At 42.8% G+C, this 18,318-nt stretch overlaps 1 protein-coding gene across 2 annotated transcripts; it reads right to left on the bottom strand.

Annotated features, from left to right (window-relative positions):
- Positions 1-1,132: 1,132 nt before the first annotated feature.
- LOC119655460 lies at positions 1,133-1,907 on the bottom strand. Of its 2 annotated transcripts, none has more exons than XM_038061361.1 (3): positions 1,698-1,907; positions 1,404-1,623; positions 1,133-1,343 (listed from the first exon to the last, which is right to left on the bottom strand). In XM_038061361.1, the coding sequence occupies exons 2-3, from the start codon at positions 1,621-1,623 to the stop codon at positions 1,252-1,254; spliced, it is 312 nt and encodes a 103-aa protein (XP_037917289.1). In that variant the 5' UTR covers positions 1,698-1,907; the 3' UTR covers positions 1,133-1,251. The 2 variants fall into 2 exon arrangements, with proteins under 2 accessions (XP_037917289.1, XP_037917288.1); XM_038061360.1 differs by having other exon boundaries at positions 1,714-1,902.
- Between the last annotated feature and the right edge of the window lie 16,411 nt (positions 1,908-18,318).

Below are 18,318 nucleotides of genomic sequence, written 5' to 3'. Positions count from 1 at the left end.
TAAATGGTACCAAAAGGATGATTTAACAGTCTGGCAACTGTATCCAGATTAGGTCTTTCACAGAGCAAAATGGCACAACCGATCAAGACAAGTCGACCCTGTTTCTGAATGGGAGAGGCTAAAGAGAATGAAAAGGATGGGCTTTGGAGCAAGCCAACTTTCAATGTTATTGTGAGTATTGGTTCCCTTAATTAAATTATGTTAATTGATTAACACAAGTATTTTTGTATATTACAACGACAAGAGCTCGACCACTCGCGACCACTATCGCGTTGATGAGCTCTATGATATATGCATAAACGGATCTCCCACTAAGCGCCTTTTTCGGGCGCAAGACGCCGTGGTCTCTACACCCTTACCCCTTCAAAACTATCCGGAGTTTGGCCTTGAAATTTTGATTCGTTATGCAATGTTATATGATATGAGCTATTGAAAAATAAATTAATAAATTAAAAAAAAAACAAAATTTGACACTACGATAGCCCCTTAAGTCATGCGAAAAAGTGTATATATATTTGTATAGATTTAAGTCATGTAAGCCAATTTCTGGCGATAAAGAGTTAGGGGAAATAATTGTTGTTACTGATACTGATTTCTACAACCATTGAAGTCAGTATTATTCTAAACTTAAGTTAGATGCCGCCGCGGTACAAAGTTAAGTTTTCTGCCTTTGAAGACGACCAAAATCCAAATAAAATCTTTATCTTCTTAACTAATCTGATGGAAATTATCAGGTGGGGATTTTTCCAATGCTGCAATGCTAAAAAATTAATGAAACGTATATATAAATGAAAAGTGCAAATAAAAAATACAAAGCTGGGTAGGGAGAGGGTTTCTAGGCTTCTGAACAATACTGTGGTTCAAAAGAAAACTCTATCTAGGCCACATCGCTGTATTTCAGAGAGCGTCCCCAGCAGCGCTGATGTTTTTAGAAAATGTGAATTTAATTATTTTTAGGAACTTTTTTCATCGTGCTTATGCTGAAAATATTGCTCTGATGATCTGAAAGATGGTTCGGAGTGACAATCTAGCAACTACTGCAATTAACCCTCTGCATCCGTACACATCCAGATAGGTCCCCAGGATGCGCGATACTTTCTCCAACGCTGAATCCAAGTTCAAAAGAGCAATCCTTAATTCATATTGATTTTATTCTTGAATAGACCAAAATACTTTCTCACAACAGCAATGGGATTTCACATATATTTGTATCGTAGACCAGCGACGTAAAGACGCAGGGTAGCACTCCCTTTATGTTATTGGTGCCTCAGTCGTGTTTTTCATTGGTTGGTCGACTGCCGATGTCCTAGCCGAATCGACAAGTTGTCGAATCATTTTGGAAACTAGAGGAAAGATACAAAAAATGAAATTTAGTCTAATGTAGAACTGACACGGATACGTACTTCGGTTGATGGTGTTCGCAGGTCTGTCGTATAAAATGATGAAGATAATGGCTATCATTATAAGGGTGTTGTAAATATGCTTCATTCGGATGTTAGGCATTGGAATGAATTCCGAGTCGTACATGAATTTGAAGTAGACGACGGCGAGGAGAGACGCCTGGATTGAAATGCTGGCGGCGGCATACAGGAGAGTCCTTGACAGATCAACATCGCGTTCCATCTTGAATTTAAATAAGAGCAGGAAGTTATCAGAAGTATTTCTAAATAATAGGACGCTATCATTGGGTCAATCACCGATTCTGTTGCTAACCTTGACCTTTGCAGAGTCACTCCGACCTTAATCTTCCGTAAGATGTTGAATGTCCCCTACAAGTCAGCTGGGCCACTTTTTCGTCACTCACAAAAAAACCAAAGTGGAGCACAAATTTCGAGAAGTATTACCGGATTCCACAAGTGGTGGCAGCTACTGAGCAAGGAGATGACTCCAACTGTTTGCTTAGTGGTGTTTCCAGAAACTGGAAAAGCAATGAGATGGAATCCTTGGAATCATCCCCTTCATTCGACTGCTTATCACCATGGAAATGGCTTTGACGGATGCGCACTGAGGGTATTTATGCTTTGTCTAGGATTCAGGAATTCAAGCGAAAATATACAACAACAATGAGAATGTGCATCAAGGTTTTTGAATTATCCACGTAGCTAGGTCTATATGATGGACCTATGTCAGAGGGTTTGTGTGCATTTTGAATGAATCGGAGAAGGTCGGCAGGAGGCTGAAAAACATGAGAGGCAACTTCGCTTGAATTGAAACAGTTGCTGAACAAATGAGTGTGGCAGAGACATGACCTATCCTCCTCGGGCGAAATGTTTATTGACCGCCTCCTCCTTTTCGATGTGCTTCCTCTTTTTCCTGGGGGCTATTCAATTATGCTGTGGGAACCATTAGTAAAACACTAAATGATCTGATAATGACCTACATCGGCTTATTTTCAAGTAGGGAAGATGATGATATCCAACGCTGAAACTTCTCTTGCTGAAATTACTCTACTTTCGTAGAGGAATCTTTTAAAATTAATTTTGATTAATATCTCATTCTGTTTAAAAGGGGGCAATTGATTTCAAAGGAAAATTTCATAACGAAATTAAGGAGCAATAGCATATTTTCATTTTTTCACGGTTATTTTTTGACTGATTGGAATGCTCCCCCGAACATTTAATAATGGTATGGTTTTATGGGGGGAAGAGGATTTCCTGGGAATTTGTTGCATCTTAAGCCGTACAAATAAGATGCTGACGACACAAGTAACAGTCCACACAGGAGTGAAATTGTAAAGTCCCATGTGTGAAGAAACTATTTTTAAGGTTTTGTTGTTTGTTCTCGATTAATACTTTTCAATATTTATCGCTGTTCTGACATTTAATGTACCTGCCCTCCCCCTGTGGTAGGTTGTTGTTACCATCCAAAGTCCATACCCGCATCCGCTGCAGTTTGGACGTAAAAAGTGCTAACTAGCAGTGGACCGGTGTGATGTAGGTGAGTGTTATATGTATGACAAACAGAGGACTCAGCGAAGTGATATGTAGTTAATAATTAATCATGATTAATATTAACTAGACCGTATTTAGTATTAAATAAAGCATAGAAGAGTAGATTGTTCTTCGAGTTGTCTAAACATTTTTTCAGTGATCTTCAAAAGCGGTCATTTCTTTCACGGACCCATTCTCAGAACCCACCCAGAACCCACCGAACCCAACTGTTCAAATAAAGTTAATAATAGTATATTACTATCATTTTTAGTAATTGACTGCAAACCCCCGTTAAGCGCATCCTACAATCATGGGTTGTGCAGTGCCGTTGGAAATAAATTAAAGCATGATCCTACCAAGTTTGGTGGAAATAGTACTACTACTAACAAAGGTATAATAGGTCAAATTTAGCGCTTCAGTGCAAATTCTAAGACCTTGAATAATATTATACATGTAATGCATTACATGCTAGGTACTAATGGGCCGAATGTACACTTAAATGTTTTTATGTAGGATATACATAGAACCTTTCATACTTGAAGCCTCCGGTTTCCCGACTTGTTTGTATTTGTTTTAGGTGAATTTATTCGCACTTGCTAACAATGTGGAACTCCTGTGAAGCATGTGTAGTTAACTATTACCAATGCAGTATTTTACAGATCAAATTATTTGCGCAAGTGGCTTTTAAAAAAATAGTGCACAATTGAATTTTTAACAATGTGCATGAGGAACTGTCATGCATTCATGATTTCTTACATATGGAAACACCGAACCTTTTATCCTTGAAGCGTTCAGCTTCCGGTTTCTTGACTTATTTTCCTATCTTTAACTAATTATTATTTTATTTATTTATTTATTTATTATATTTATTTATTTTTTAATTAGGTTTTTATACGGTGACATTGTTAGCCCTAAAAATCAAGGACGCAAAATATCAAATGGCATTGGTCCAATAAAAACAAAGGATCGGAGACTAGAACTCGGATACCGTTGATAATTTCTCGTATCTAGGGTCCAAATTCACAACGGATACAGAGCTACGAACATGAGATCTGCGCACGGTCGTTGGCAGTCAACAGATCCTATTTCAACTTATAAAAACTGTTCCGCCCGAAATAGGATAGGATAGGAATAGGATCAAAGCTCATACGGGACAACGATGATCTTGTCACTTTTCATGTATTCCTTGCAACAACAAGTACTATCCAGCCTCGAAAGTCAATAAGAGCAATATCTCAATGGTAGAAAAAGAAGACGTGGCAAACCCAGCCTCAGATGGAATACTGGCGGAGCCAAGACCAGACAGCTGATAAGGTAAGTGAGTAGCTGGACCTCGTGGTAAAATCTGGAAAGCTGAAGTTCTTTATTAAGTCAGTTTAGTATAATTTTCACCATGGATACATTTCACATCAAAAGAACGTTGACTTATTAAGTTTTATTTTTGAAAAAACTCTATCATTAACCTGACGTAAGGGGCTTGTAGAAGTAAATATGGTTCTCGAATGTCGAACGTAATTCGACGTGTAGTGGCTAAGTTTAGTGAAATTGATTCTTTAGCAAAATCAAAGCCTAATGCCGGGCCCATATGCTTGGTACTTGCCGCAAACTACAAACTCTGATAAACGTTTGACTTGATTTTGGGGACTAAACATCGCCATCCACACGATTTCAAGTATGGTAACTTGTTTTGAGCAGGCAAGCATGACGAACAGGCTTTGCTCATAACGCGACTTCATGTATCGACTATTATTTTTATCTTTGGTAACACGTGTGGATGAATCGCAAGTATTTGTAGCAAATTTCTCTTGATTCGTGGCAAAAAAGCGACACTCGATCGGATTGGCTGCAAGCAATTGCAAGCCATTTTGTCCACACGTTTGAATTTGCGATAGCTTGCTGAGGTTTGACAAGTTTATGGATCCGGCATAAGGTTGAAGCCCGTCTACGTGGAAGTAGTGATCATATTGATTCCGCGCCATTTTCAGGTATAAACATGAAAAACATGGTTTTTGATTGGGAATTGAAGGAGTCCTAAGTCTGCCATTCAGTTGTTAGCGGACCGCACTAGCTCCCACGGTTGTTGTCCAAGGAGCCCTAACTCTTAGGCAAGCATCCAAGTTGCAAAAATTATATGACTTGCGATTTGGTTCAGGGCAGATGCAACTCATCAGACACTACATCACCTCTGTCCTGGGGGCAGTATGATCGAAGTGGTTGCAAGGTGGTATTTGCTCCCTTATATAAATTCAAAAACAGGACATGTGTATAAAACCGCCCAGTAAAAACAGCTATCAAGTGAATGGCAGACTTAGGACTCCCTACTACTTTCCGCTAATCCCGTCTTCATTGTTTTGCCTAAAATTTGGAAATGTAGATACCTGGACGCCAACATCAAGTTTTGTGCGAATGTTCTCTTTATGCTTCTATATGCAAGTAACGTCGTGCAAACGGAGAACTGGATAGGTACACGGGGTACCTAGAAGCCTGCTGATCGGAAGAAGACTGGTCAAAAAGAAAATAATATAGTAACCCAAAGAGTTAGAGTTACATAATAGGGAACAACAGAAGAAGTGGGTAGACTTCTCGTGAAGTTCTGGATCAGCCAAAGTGCTTTATTGATGGATACTGACAGAGAGATGGAAAGACACGTGTTACGAGAATAACCAGCCCAACTTCGAAGTTTACTCTTCCGGTTATGTTAGAGCAATTTAACCTTATTCCCGAATTCTCCTGGCACTTGATGAGGTAGCAATGTCGCGCAACATACCATTCTTATCGGTAACACAACAGAAATGGTCGATATCCTATGTACCCTGGTGCCGATTTTTGACAAGTCTGCTCTGCCTATTAATGTAATAGGAGGAGTATGGACTTTTGGGCACCTTACACTGAGAAACTTATTTTTAATGATTTTTACTTCAGTCTAACTCTCATTGTTTCCTTCATCAAATCGAGAATCGCTTGGTCCAGTGGCATGTTAAATTCCTTGACTCGGATAGAGGGTAAGTAGATTTCATCAGTGTAGTCGGAGTGTTTGAGCGAAGATGTCATAGTCAATTGAACTCGGTCTTTGTCCTCCAGATTAGCATAGAAAATGTTAACGAAAAAGAATAGCACCGGCTACAGAATATTTCTCTGTCGAACTTTATTTTCGATTTTAAATTTCTCCGAGGTTTGACCTAGGTAGTGCAGTAGCTGTAGGTGGTATTTTTTGCCTTCATATGTTATTTTAATGCAAGCTATTACGTCTGCCGGTACCCAGCCCATTCGGCGTTCGTTCATAGGCCAACGTCACGGCGGAAATATGAGTTAACGAAGGCTTGAATTTTTTAGCTACCTTGGCAGTCAGTTTCCATATACTATTCCCATATATTTGCATATGCGCTAATTCTCAGGAGAAATAACGCTACCAGGTAAACAAATTGCTTCGCACCTTCGATGTTTTACCCGCTGATGTAGATAGGAAGAGTGCGTCAGTCAGATTTAGAACCTTCGTTTTGCTGGTGTGATCTTCAGTTCGACCTTGCCTATTTTTCTAAATTTAGAGCCATTTGGGCAAGCTCTATTATTATTATTATTCTGTTAAGAGAAAGTCGCACCGCGTCCTTAAAGAACTATTGTGCCCCTTTTACCGGTTATAGTGTATCTATTGATCATCGTATCTCAAGCAAGCCTATAACCGTCAGGGACTTTAGTATGTTCCCTACTTCCAGATCTTCTAGCTTTGCATCTCCCAGATGCCTCGACCTACTTTGCACAAGTGCCGGACACTTCCCTTTCCCTGGCTTGTGAGCTGAGTTCGGTTCTTTCTGCCCTGTAATCATTGGTCTTACTATTGCAATATATATCCAAAGTAGTATCTTCGGGCTGCAATCCCATTTATTTCCTGATATGGATCTACAAGCCATCAGAGCCCTCGTAGCTTTCCGACAAGTGTTTCCGACATGTGCCTTCCAGAGTAATTTTTGGTCTAGCGTGATTCCCAAATATTTGACCTCTGTTTCTCGTTTCACCTCTATATCATGTAATCTTATGGCTCTCAGGTGATCAAGGTATTAACGGTACTATGGTGGTTTTGGCTGGGTTGATCCGCAGTCCCACTTTTCTGCACCAGGCACTAGTATCCCTTAGTCCAGTTTGGATTCTATCACATAGGGTATCTTCATATTTGCCCCTGCAAATTAAAACAATGTCGTCCGCGCAACCCTGGACTAGTATTCCAGTATTTGTTAACACGTCCAGGAGTTCATCCACTACCATACTCCACATCAGCGGCGACTGTACCCCACCCTGTGGACAGTCTTAAGTGGTGTTCATGACAATAGAATCGGTACCTGTCGGTACTTCTATTTGCTTGCTTTCTAGCATTTTGCCCATCCAGAATGCCAGGGTGTTTCCCACTCTCTTGCGGCTCAGGGCATCTTGTATCTCTGTGTGCGATGTGTTGTCGAATGCTTGTTCGATATCCAAAAACGCGGACAGTGCAATTTCTTTTGTTTCTATGACATCCCGTAATACCTCTGTCAGCTAATACAGAGCAGTTTCAGTTGACCGTTCTGCCCGGTAAGCGTGTTGACAGTGATGTAGGGATTACGCTTTAGAACGTTAGTTCTCCACCGTTTTGACTACGAACAATGGTGGGTAAATCGGTCTGAAAGATTTAGGGTGAAAAGGATCCTTTTTAACCGCTTTCGGAATAAAGATCACTTTTGCCCGTCTCCATGGCCTTGGTATGTATCCCAGTGCTATGCTCTCCCTTACCACCCTCAGAAGAGACTCTAAGATAATTCCTGGGCCTCTTTGGATTAGTGCTGGGAAAATGCCATCTACTCCGGGAGATTTCGCTGGTTTAAAAGTCCCCACTGTCCACATTAGCCTAACTTCTGAGCATACCTCTTTTGCTAGTTTCCAGTTCTCCTTTCTTCCCCTTTTATTCGTTGTTGGGGTGTTAGGCAGAATGTTGTCGCCTGCTACCGTGGGGTAGGACTCTGGGAAATGAGTTCTGAGAAGCAGGTGTACCCTGTCCTCCTCATTCTCGGTAAATGTCCCATCTTCCTTTTTCAAATAGACAGAGGATATTCCCCCGTCCTTGGCTACAGCCTTGTACAGCCTGGTTGCTTCTGTGATTTGTTCGATTTCTTCACATAATTCCCTGAAGCTGTTCTGTTTCGCTTCCCTGATCGCGTTGCTATACGCAGTCAGTACATTTTTGTACCTCCGCCAGTCCCCGGTTTGTTTTGCCCAGTTGAAGAGTTTTCGTGCCTCTGTTCTCATTCTTGCCAGGTTCCTGTTCCACCATGGTACATCCCTTGATGACTTAACTGTCATAGCCCGAAAGTTGGCCTCATATGCGTCAATGACGACTGTCATGAGGTTTTCCACCACTGTTTCCAGTTCCAGTTCGCTCCTGATGTCACCGCCCCCTTGAAAGTGGGCAATGTTCTTGCTCAAGTGCGTTGCGTAGGATTCCCAATCCGTTCTCCTGGGATTCCTTATTATTCTTTCTATTTCCATAGGGATAGAGATTTTTGGACCAGCAACCTGTAGTCCTCGAATTTGATTCTGTGGCGGAAGCGGCTAAAACGCCTCGGAATCGGACTGATCTTTCGGATACGACTTTTGCTTTCGTCAGCGAATAGAAAGCCTGTTGAAGTTGTTTGTTTTCGCGTTGACCAATCGTCTTCAACGTTTTCATAGTGGTCTAAGTTTTATGATGTCTTGTGTGTCCGATAACTTCTCAGCCTCGGAGATAAAGGACCTTTTGATGGTGCCATAGCGCCCAACAATACTCTTAGGTAGGTTGTTTAAATTTTTGTTTTCTCTTCAAAACAGCGATTCAACCGGACGCCAAGCAGCCAACCAGTTGTTTTCGAGAATTGCTTGAAGCCTGCGCTTCCGCGCCCAGCAAGCAGCAGCAGGCACAACGCAAACTTGAGCGGATATAACAATATCCGGACTGATAACAATTCCAGCACTGCCCTCTTTGAGGGCGTTGCTATTTGCAAAGTTTTTCCGCTGCGGTGAGAATAGTTAAAATTATACATGGTAGACGTATTTTTATAGTTAATTGTAATTCTAAAACTGAGTGCAGGCTATGACTTGGAACTCTTGGGCAAGTTAAAGTAAAAATATCTCCTGCTCGGTGGCGATTTCAACTCGGGGCACACCTCTTGGGGCGACACGGTCAACAATATAAATGAGGAAACTAAAATGGTTCCGCGATCATTTTTCGCTAATCAATATTACGATGGGTTTGCCTGATACACAGATTAGATTAGTGGTCTTCGACTACTTCCTGTTTTCAGGTGAAATCCACTACATATCAGATCCTTCGGGCCCACAGACTGGGACAAATCCAAGTCAAACTTGGCGTTTAAGCTCGAACAAACTCGACATAACTCGTATCTTGTTAAACAAAGAAATCGATGAAGCTATAATATTAGCTGCGTTCCGATAGCACTTGCGAGCCTCGCGGTAACATATATTTGTTTCCATTGCCGCGGAACAAAGTTTACTGTATTTGGTGGTTGGCCAGGGACGTCAGGATGAATTGCTGTTTGTTGCGCCGTTAGTCGCGAAACACAGATTGTGCTGATGTGTGAAACGATTTCATAGCGCAGTTCACCGTTAACTGATAGCATTGATTTCAAGTACATGAATTGCTCAGTTGGTCAGATCACTGTCATTGACAGTCATAGTGTCTGACTAATTAGAGCGGTTGATAAAAACTTTGTTTTATTCAGATTCCATCTGAGGTCGTATTGCATGAGGAGTCACATTTGTACAAGTTGCTTGAAGTCAGCTTTGTTGTGAGACATTACGAAAACATTATCTGCATCGGCGAGGCAGTGCCTTTCCAAAGAAGTTAAAGTAGCTAACATTAAGAATGTGAAGAATCATGATGAGTTGCATTTTGATTCATGCCGGGCCTCGAATTTCTATATAGGAAAGTGTTCGACAAGCAAGCAATCGTGGGACTTTAAACTCACGGTTCAAGAAAAAGGAATACTGTAAACACGTTAATATTAATACTTAGGCTGTACCATGACCCTATGTATATTAGGGTATCCTAGGCTGCCAATCTACTAGCAATACTAGCACTAAGTGCCAACCATTGAGGATGGGATGATTACGGATGGTTTATGATGGTAAACATTTTATTGGTGAATAATACCACCTATTTGAGGAAAATTGGTCTGTAAACCGGACGCTTTACCTTTTGTTGTTACAGAGTTATAACGTTTTTCGTGATTAATGTCAAAAAGCTCAACCTTCCCAAAAAAATCACAATTTGTCACTCCTTCAATCATTTAATCCCAGATTTGACACCATTTTCGGAAATTACATAATTTTTTTTTAAAAATATATTTCGTCGATTGCAAAGGTCATCATCATTATGAAGATATAACTGCTTAAATTTTAAAATCGAATGCATAAACCAGTGGAGGGATAGCGAATACTTTTAATGCGCTTATTTTATTCTTCCCAGCTTTACTCGTGGCAGGAATTCAGAAAGCAGAAGTCTGTCTCGGTCATAGCTTGGTTCCGGCATGGGGCTCGTTATGACCTTTGCGGATGGCGTAGATTCGACGTTTGCCTAGACCAAATTCCATTCGAATATCACGGCTCAGACTTCTGAGATGCTCATCGGTACCAACACAAAGTTTGAGATCATCTAAATGCATCAAGAGTGTCAGCTCGTCCTTAGCACGCAGGTCATATTTTATCGCAAAACCATGCTTTCTAGCATCATTCAGTAGGCATGGTGTAGGACATCGATTAGCCAGATGTGCAGTACGTTGTCAAAAGCCTTGGCGTAATCGGTAACGTTTCTCTGACTTCTAATTGCCTGTCCTACAACTACCAAGTCGATAATGAATTGCTCTTTGCAACTCCTTGATAAAAATCGGCAGCCCTTCTGCGGACAGAATATAATTAGTCTCGAGGTGCATATTGATCTTTCCACTATTAATGGACGTTATGAACTTGTAGAGGGTTGGTAAACAAATATCCTTATCTTTGCGGGGTCGTAAATCGTGTCTTTTTTGGAGCAAGTAGGCAATTTCCGCACTGAAGACGGAGGGAAATTCCTCATTCCAACTAATGATCTGGTTTATGCTATGTGCCAACCGACAGTATAATAATAATCGTTGGGGCAACAATCCATATTGGATCAGAGCCGTGAAGTGTGTTAGAGCACTTCATTCAAGACCGTAACGGTACACTGCAGTAGACTGTAGGAGGCAATGTGGTCAGCATTGCGCTCGCCCGAGATTATTACCCTGATTTGACTCAGGTACTCATTCACAGCTGAGTCGACTGGTATCCCATGTCAAGTCAGGATACAAATCCGTATGACAACCACTGAGCTATTCGGACACCGACAGTATAGGTGAACTTTTTATACCAGAAATTTTGCACCTGATCAAGGCCAGAGCCCCTCCAGTTCTTCGAGCTATTTATGGCTTGTCGACCCTCCACTTCGGTAACATCCGGAAAATTTATGTCCGGCATAGTGGCATGGCGAGTGCCTTGGACGGTAATCAAATCAGCAAGTTTAGCATAATGGGCGGTTAACCGCCAAAGTCCATCCTGATATTCTTTTGCTTTCGTTGCCGAAACTGTACTGTCTGGACGCTCTGCATGAATTCGTTGAGAGATCGGAAAAACTCCACTGGCCCCTTGCGTACTTTGACTTCTGACCAGTCCGTTGAAGTGGTTGCCACAGATTGTGGTACAACTGGCGGAGCAATGGTTCTGGTCATCGTTCCGCCTAGACGTCGAACTCCACGATTGGCGGTTTTGATGCCATGCATTTAAGTTAGTCTGAACCTATTCAACCGGAAAATATGAAACAAATCATAGTGATACGTCCGTACAAAATTTAGTCCTCAAAATACATTCCATTCCGATATTTGCTCAAATAAAGTTAATAATAGGATATTACTGTATCTTTGAAACTTACTTGAAACCTCTCCTTAAGTCTATTGTAGATGCAGTAATATAGCTGCTTTCATGATGATCGTATTGAAATCAATGAGTGAGTGAAAATTTTGCTAAAAAATTGGGCCCAAAGTGAAAATTATGAGTTGAAATTATCTCGGGCCATTGCGCTCCCGATAAAAGTCTGCGCCCGGGGAAATCCTCCTCTTCCACCCCCTCTCGACAGGACTGACAAGAACCCTACACTAACCATTCTATTAAATAATAATTAAGTGCAAAATAGCTTGCTATCGGGGAATTGGCTTGGTGTGTAAGACGCACCATCTGGTTGACCATTTTTTCCAAGTTCTAACTCTACTACTATTAGCAAATTCCTAGCGTCAAATATGTCTTCTTCGAGTTAATTTACCGTATTCTAAAATATCAGTACTATATTGAAGCGGTTAAAGGGTAGTATAGGACCCAGGGGGAAACGTGGAGTGATACACATGATGGATCGTAAAACCTGTCAAACGCCTGCTAAATAAACACCAACAGCTTTACTGCAAACCCTATCTCCACCTCCTTCCGAGATAAAAACGGGAGAAATCGTACCAAATGGTCCTCCAAGCTGGGAGCTGACAACCCTACACGGAAAACCAAAGTTACGAAGCCACAAAAGAAGTCTCGGTTTGGATTAAAAATAAAACGGCGAACCAGGCAGCGAAAATGAAATAATCATTTACGCATTTTCTCATGGAGCGTGCGCTCCCTGTACAGAGAAGGAGCTACCAAGCAGCTAGCGATATCCCGTCCCAATATAGGGATGATGTAACAGCGTTGGACAGGGACCGGTTTCCCGGAGAAGAGCCATACACCATATATTATAGCGGCCATCCAGTAAACCATGTGATTGGAGGGGGTTTCCTAGTCACCCAAAAAAATGAAAACTGCTGCTATCGGCTTTGAAAACATACGTGGACTTCTATGCACTCTGCGTTTGCGAGGCAAACTTTGAAATATAAGTCTCTTAAGGTTCATGTCCCTACCGGGGAGACTGCAGAATCGAAAAAGGAAGCCGTCTACGAGGCAGTAGGGCGAACCTTAGCAGCCTGTCCCAGGTACGGTATCAAAATCATACTTGGAGACTTTAACAGCCAAGTAGGGACGGAGTCCGTATATGGTTATTGAAAGCACCTAGTTTGTGCGGAGAGCGGTCTACAAACAAACCTGGGTCTCTCCAGACGGGACCACTTTCAACCAAATTGATTACGTGCTAATCGAACGCCGCCACCTCTCAGTCTCATCTCGTTGGTATGGTATTCCGAGGTTGAATAAAAATACCATCTCGAATCCCCTTTGACAATCAGGGGAGAGTGAACACTGAAGTCATCCATAACTGAGTTCGCCGTGACACCTATAAGGAAATTGGATGCCGCAATAACCGCAACGAACAGATGTCCTGGAGATGAAGCATCAACGAATGATCTTCACAACCACCTAAAGAACGTTATCATTGAGACGGCCACAAACATACTTGGCCCCTGGAAGCTTGGGAGAACCAACAAGTCTGTGAACTCGAAAAGTACAGGCTGCAACCGCACTTCTGAGTCGTCCTTGCGAAAGCAGTAAGAATGAAGACTGGTTAAACTTTCGGAACTCACAGCGTGAATATAGGCTCGTAAATCGTTCGAAACGAGACTCCTTTAGAGCATGCTGTGAGGGACTAGAAGAAGAAAGGGAGATTTCCAGGGTATGCAGAGTCCTTAAACAGAATGAGTCGATCAGGTTGGATTCACTTAGAAAACCAGATGGAGCTTTCATGAGCTGCGTCTATCCAGACTCTCTTGGAAGTTCTCCGTCCGGGAGTACAGATGGGAGAAGTGGTGTGGTCGGGGGCAGAGAATTGGGGGTTTCTGCAAACCCTTCAATACGAAAGTGTTGCAAGGGGAATAGAAACACTGCGAGAGTGGATGCTACCAATGAAATGGCGAGAGCTGCTATACAATCCTTTGAACACTTCAAAGCATCTGGAATTCAGGAATGGATGGCCTCTGCCCAACGACGCTAAAAGAGAGTATTAAGCACTTAGAGATGTTTCTAAGAAATATTTTTCTTTTGGCAGAAGGTTAGGGAAGTCTTCGTACATAAGCTTGGGAAAGAACTACTAGACTATTCAAATCCGAAGAACTTCAGACAAATTAGCTTAACATCATTTTCGCTGCAATGTCTGGAGAGACTGATGAAGCGTCACATTCGTGGAGAAAGCGCTAAGGTCGCAATCGTTAAATGGAAACTAACCCGCTTATCAGCTTGGAAATTCCTGTGATAAAGGACGCAACTCTGAAAGACTAGCACGCGGTGGGGGTATTCGTATGTGCGCTGATGTGGGTGGTGATCACTACCCAACAACGGAAGCCACGAAAGGGTGCCCCAAAGGTGGTGTGCTATTGCCGCTTTTGTGGAGTATGTTGATATGATGATACGCGAACTACAAAGTTTGAAAATACACGGTCAAGTTTATGCGGATGAGGTGGCTATGCCAGGTGTTGTCCGAGAACTCGGAACGGTGTGTAAAAATACAAAACGCGCCGTTGATTTGATTAAGAACTGTTACCTGAAGCAGGAATTTTCAGTAAATCCAAATAAAACTACGATGGTATTATTTACAAAAAAAAGGAAAACTGAATGGTCTTTGTCTTACGGAGATGACAGGTACAACCGTTCAACCCCTCGCAGAAGTAATATATTTGGGAGATACTCTAGAGGAGAAGTTTCTTTGGAATAAACATGCAGAGGGAAAGATGAAACGAGCTTTCACAGCTTATGTAGGCAGACCTTTGCCTCGACGTGGGGACTTGCACCTCAGGTGGTAATGTGGATATACGTTGCTATCATTACTCTGATGTTCGCCCATGTATCTGTAGCATGGTGGGTAGAGGTGAAACAAAACCGTATTCGCCGTAAACTAGCCACAGTGCAAAGAACTGTGTGTCCGGGTATTACCAGTGCCACTAGCAAGATGGTCAATGGTGGTCAAAGGGTAGCATAGGTCCCAGGGCAAAACGTGAATTGATACCCACGATGGAGCATAAAACCTGGGAAATGCCTGCTGAACCAACACCAACAGCTCTACTACCAAACCCTATCTCCACCTCCACGTGGTGACCGCTTGGAGCTCTTTCGTAACGAAAAGCTGCAGACGGAGAAGGATGAAGGCGAATCTCACGCGCCTAAAAACGGGACAAACTGTACCAACTGGTCCTCCAGGTTGGGGGTTGGGTAGGGCTGACAACCCTAAATGGAAAACCGATGTTATGGAACCTCGGACAGGATGGACTTTACAACGACGAACCCGACAACGACAACGGATTAACGATTTGCGCATTTTCTCATGGAACGTGCGCTCCCTGTACAGAGATAAAGCTGATGAGCAGCTAGCAGGTACCCTGTCCCAATATAGGGCTGATATAACAGCGTTACAAGAGATGCGATGGACAGGGACCGGTTTCCTGGAGAAGAGCCTCTACACCATATATTATAGCGGTCATCCAGTAAACCATGTGCTCGGAATAGGTTTCTTAGTCAGCCGAAAAATGAAACCTACTGTTATCGGCTTTGAAAACTTAAGCGAACGGCTATGCACTCTGCGCTTGCGAGGCAAGTTTAGAAATATAAGCCTCATTAACGTTCACGCCCCTACAGAGGAGACTGCAGAGTCGGAGAAGGATACCTTCTACGAGGCAATAGAACGAACCCTCGAAGCCTGTCCCAGATATAATATCAAAATCATACTTGGGGATTTTAACAGCCAAGTAGGGAAGGAGCCCGTATTCAGGCGATACGTTGGCTGCCACAGCTTACACGAAAAAACAAATGATAACGGACTGCGGATTATTCAATTAGCAGGGTTGTTGCTGATGGTTGTTGGAAGTACCTTGTTTGCACGGAAAGCGGTCCACAAACATACGTGGGCCTCTCCAGACGGGACCACTTTCAACCAAATTGACCACGTGTTGATCGAACGCCACCTCTCAACCTTGATGAATGTCAGAACATATAGGGGGGCCAATATAGACTCGGATCACTATCTCGTTGGCATGGTGCTCCGAGCTCGAATAACAATACCACCTAGAATCCCCTCTGACAATCAGGTGAGAGTGAACACTGAAGCCATCCACAACACAGTCCTCCGCGACACCTATAAGAGGGAAATGGATGCCGCAATAACTGCAGTCAACAGAGGGCCTGGAGATGAAGCATCAACAAATGATCTTCACAACTACCTGAAGAACGTTATCATTGATACGGCCACGAAGATACTTCGCCCCAGCCGCAAAAAAGTCAGAACGGCTGGTTTGACGATGAATGTAAACTAGAAACGCAACGGAAGAATGCCGCATACCGAATAATGTTGCATTCTCAAAGAACGCGGGCACGCGCACAGACTTATCACGAACTCCGTCGAGCGGAGAAGCGACTTCACAGACGGCAAAAGGAATCCTGGGAGAACCAACAAGTCTGTGAACTAGAAAAGTACAGGGAGCAACCGCAGCAGGCGCGCAAGTTTTACCAACAAGTCAAAAGGATGAAACCTTATACACCTCGGTGCTCATCCTGCCAAGACAAAGAGGGAAATCTGATTTCCGACAGAATGGGTATACTAGAGCGATGGGTTGAGTACTTTGATGAGCAACCAGAAAATCGGCGAGTTGGAGGTCCCGCCAACTGAGGACGACGGACAAATACTGCCACCACCAAGTTTAGAAGAAACAGTCCGTGCAATTCATTGGCTAAAAAATTATAAGTCGCCAGGAGCCCATGGAATTACAGCCGAATTGGTTAAATATGGAGGCGACCAGTTACACCAAGTGGTTCATCAACTTGTGCTCAAAGTATAGGACAGCGAATCAATGCCTGAGGATTGGCCGAGGCATTATCTGTCTCATACATAAAAAGGGAGATATCACACAGTGCAGCAATTATAAAGGTATCACGTTGCTGAGTACCATCTATAAGATATTCTCCGCTATCTTGCTAGGCCGGATAGCCTCATATGCCCAGAACATCATTAGCCCATACCAAAGAGGCTTCACTCTAGGCAAATCAGCAACAGCCACCTATGATAGCATAGCCAGGGTAAAACTGTACACGACCATGAGAGAATTCGGTATCCCGACGAAATTAATAAAATTGACTAGGCTGACCCTGACCACTGTGCGAGGCCAGATAAAAGCAGCAGGATCACTCTCAAGACCATTCGATGCGTGATGCTGAGGTAAATGCATAAGGGAAGATCCTCTTTAAGTCCACCCAACTACTGGCCTATGCTGACGATATCGACATCATGGGAAGAACCACCCGAGACGTACAAACTGCTTTCATCCAGATCGAGCAGACGGCGCGAGATCTTGGGCTGCACATCAGTGAAGACAAGACAAAGTATGTGGTGGCAACGTCAGCACCGAAGACGAACCAACCAACAACATCAAACCGCGCTGGTCAAATAGGAAGAGTAAGGGTAGGAGAATACTACTTTGAGACCGTTCATAATTTCTCCTATCTAGGGTCGAAAATCACAACCGATAACAGCTACGATGATGAAATCCGCGCACGATTGTTTTCAGCCAACAGAGCCTATTTCAGCTTACAAAAACTGTTCCGCTCGAAACGTCTCACCATAGGGTCAAAGCTCTTACTGTGCAAGACTATGATCTTGCCAGTCCTCATGTATTCCTCGGAGACTTGGGTTCTTAGCAAGAAAAATTGCGAACTCTTGGCCGCGTTCGAGAGAAGAATCCTCCGAAGAATTTTTGGCCCCCGTAGCCTACATAACGACGAACTCTATGAGCGATACCATGACCGTCAGGTTGTGGAAAAAATCCGGCTCAATAGGTTACGGTGGGCGGGTCACTTAATCCGTATGGATGAGGATGATCCCGCCCGAAAAGTCTATAAGGGCTACGGCAGAAAAAGAAGACGAGCCAGACCCTGCCTAAGATAGAGCAATGGCGTGGGTCAGGACGCCAGACGGCTTTTAGGAATATCGAACTGGTGGACCTCGGCGCAAAACCGGGATGTCTGGAGTTCCTTATTAAGGCAGACGTAGACCTACCGGTTGTTGCGCCGTTGATGATGATGATGTGCTCCAATTGTTGTGGGTAGCATCACAACCACTAACGAAAATCCTATGATGCATAAACCAATCCGGGATATTCCGTTAGGGGAATCGAGTAGGGTCTGAGTGGCCAGAGGCCTTGCGTCTCACCCACCCCATACGCACACATGGAGTAGTAGAATATGTTTGTTTGTATAGGTTGTGTTATATTTATGACTTTAATATGTTCATGTTTATATTTTGCTATTTGGAAATATGTGTATGAATTGTATTTTTTTATTATTATTAACATAAGGTGAATACAAAATCTTTAAACCCGAAGTGTCGAGCTTTCGGAATTCGGACTAG

The sequence above is a fragment of the Hermetia illucens genome, chromosome 4, assembly GCF_905115235.1.
Source record: "Hermetia illucens chromosome 4, iHerIll2.2.curated.20191125, whole genome shotgun sequence".
Taxonomy (NCBI): Eukaryota; Metazoa; Arthropoda; class Insecta; order Diptera; family Stratiomyidae; genus Hermetia; species Hermetia illucens.
Note: the sequence above shows the minus strand (reverse complement) of the source record. Positions and strands in the feature narration are given on the sequence as shown.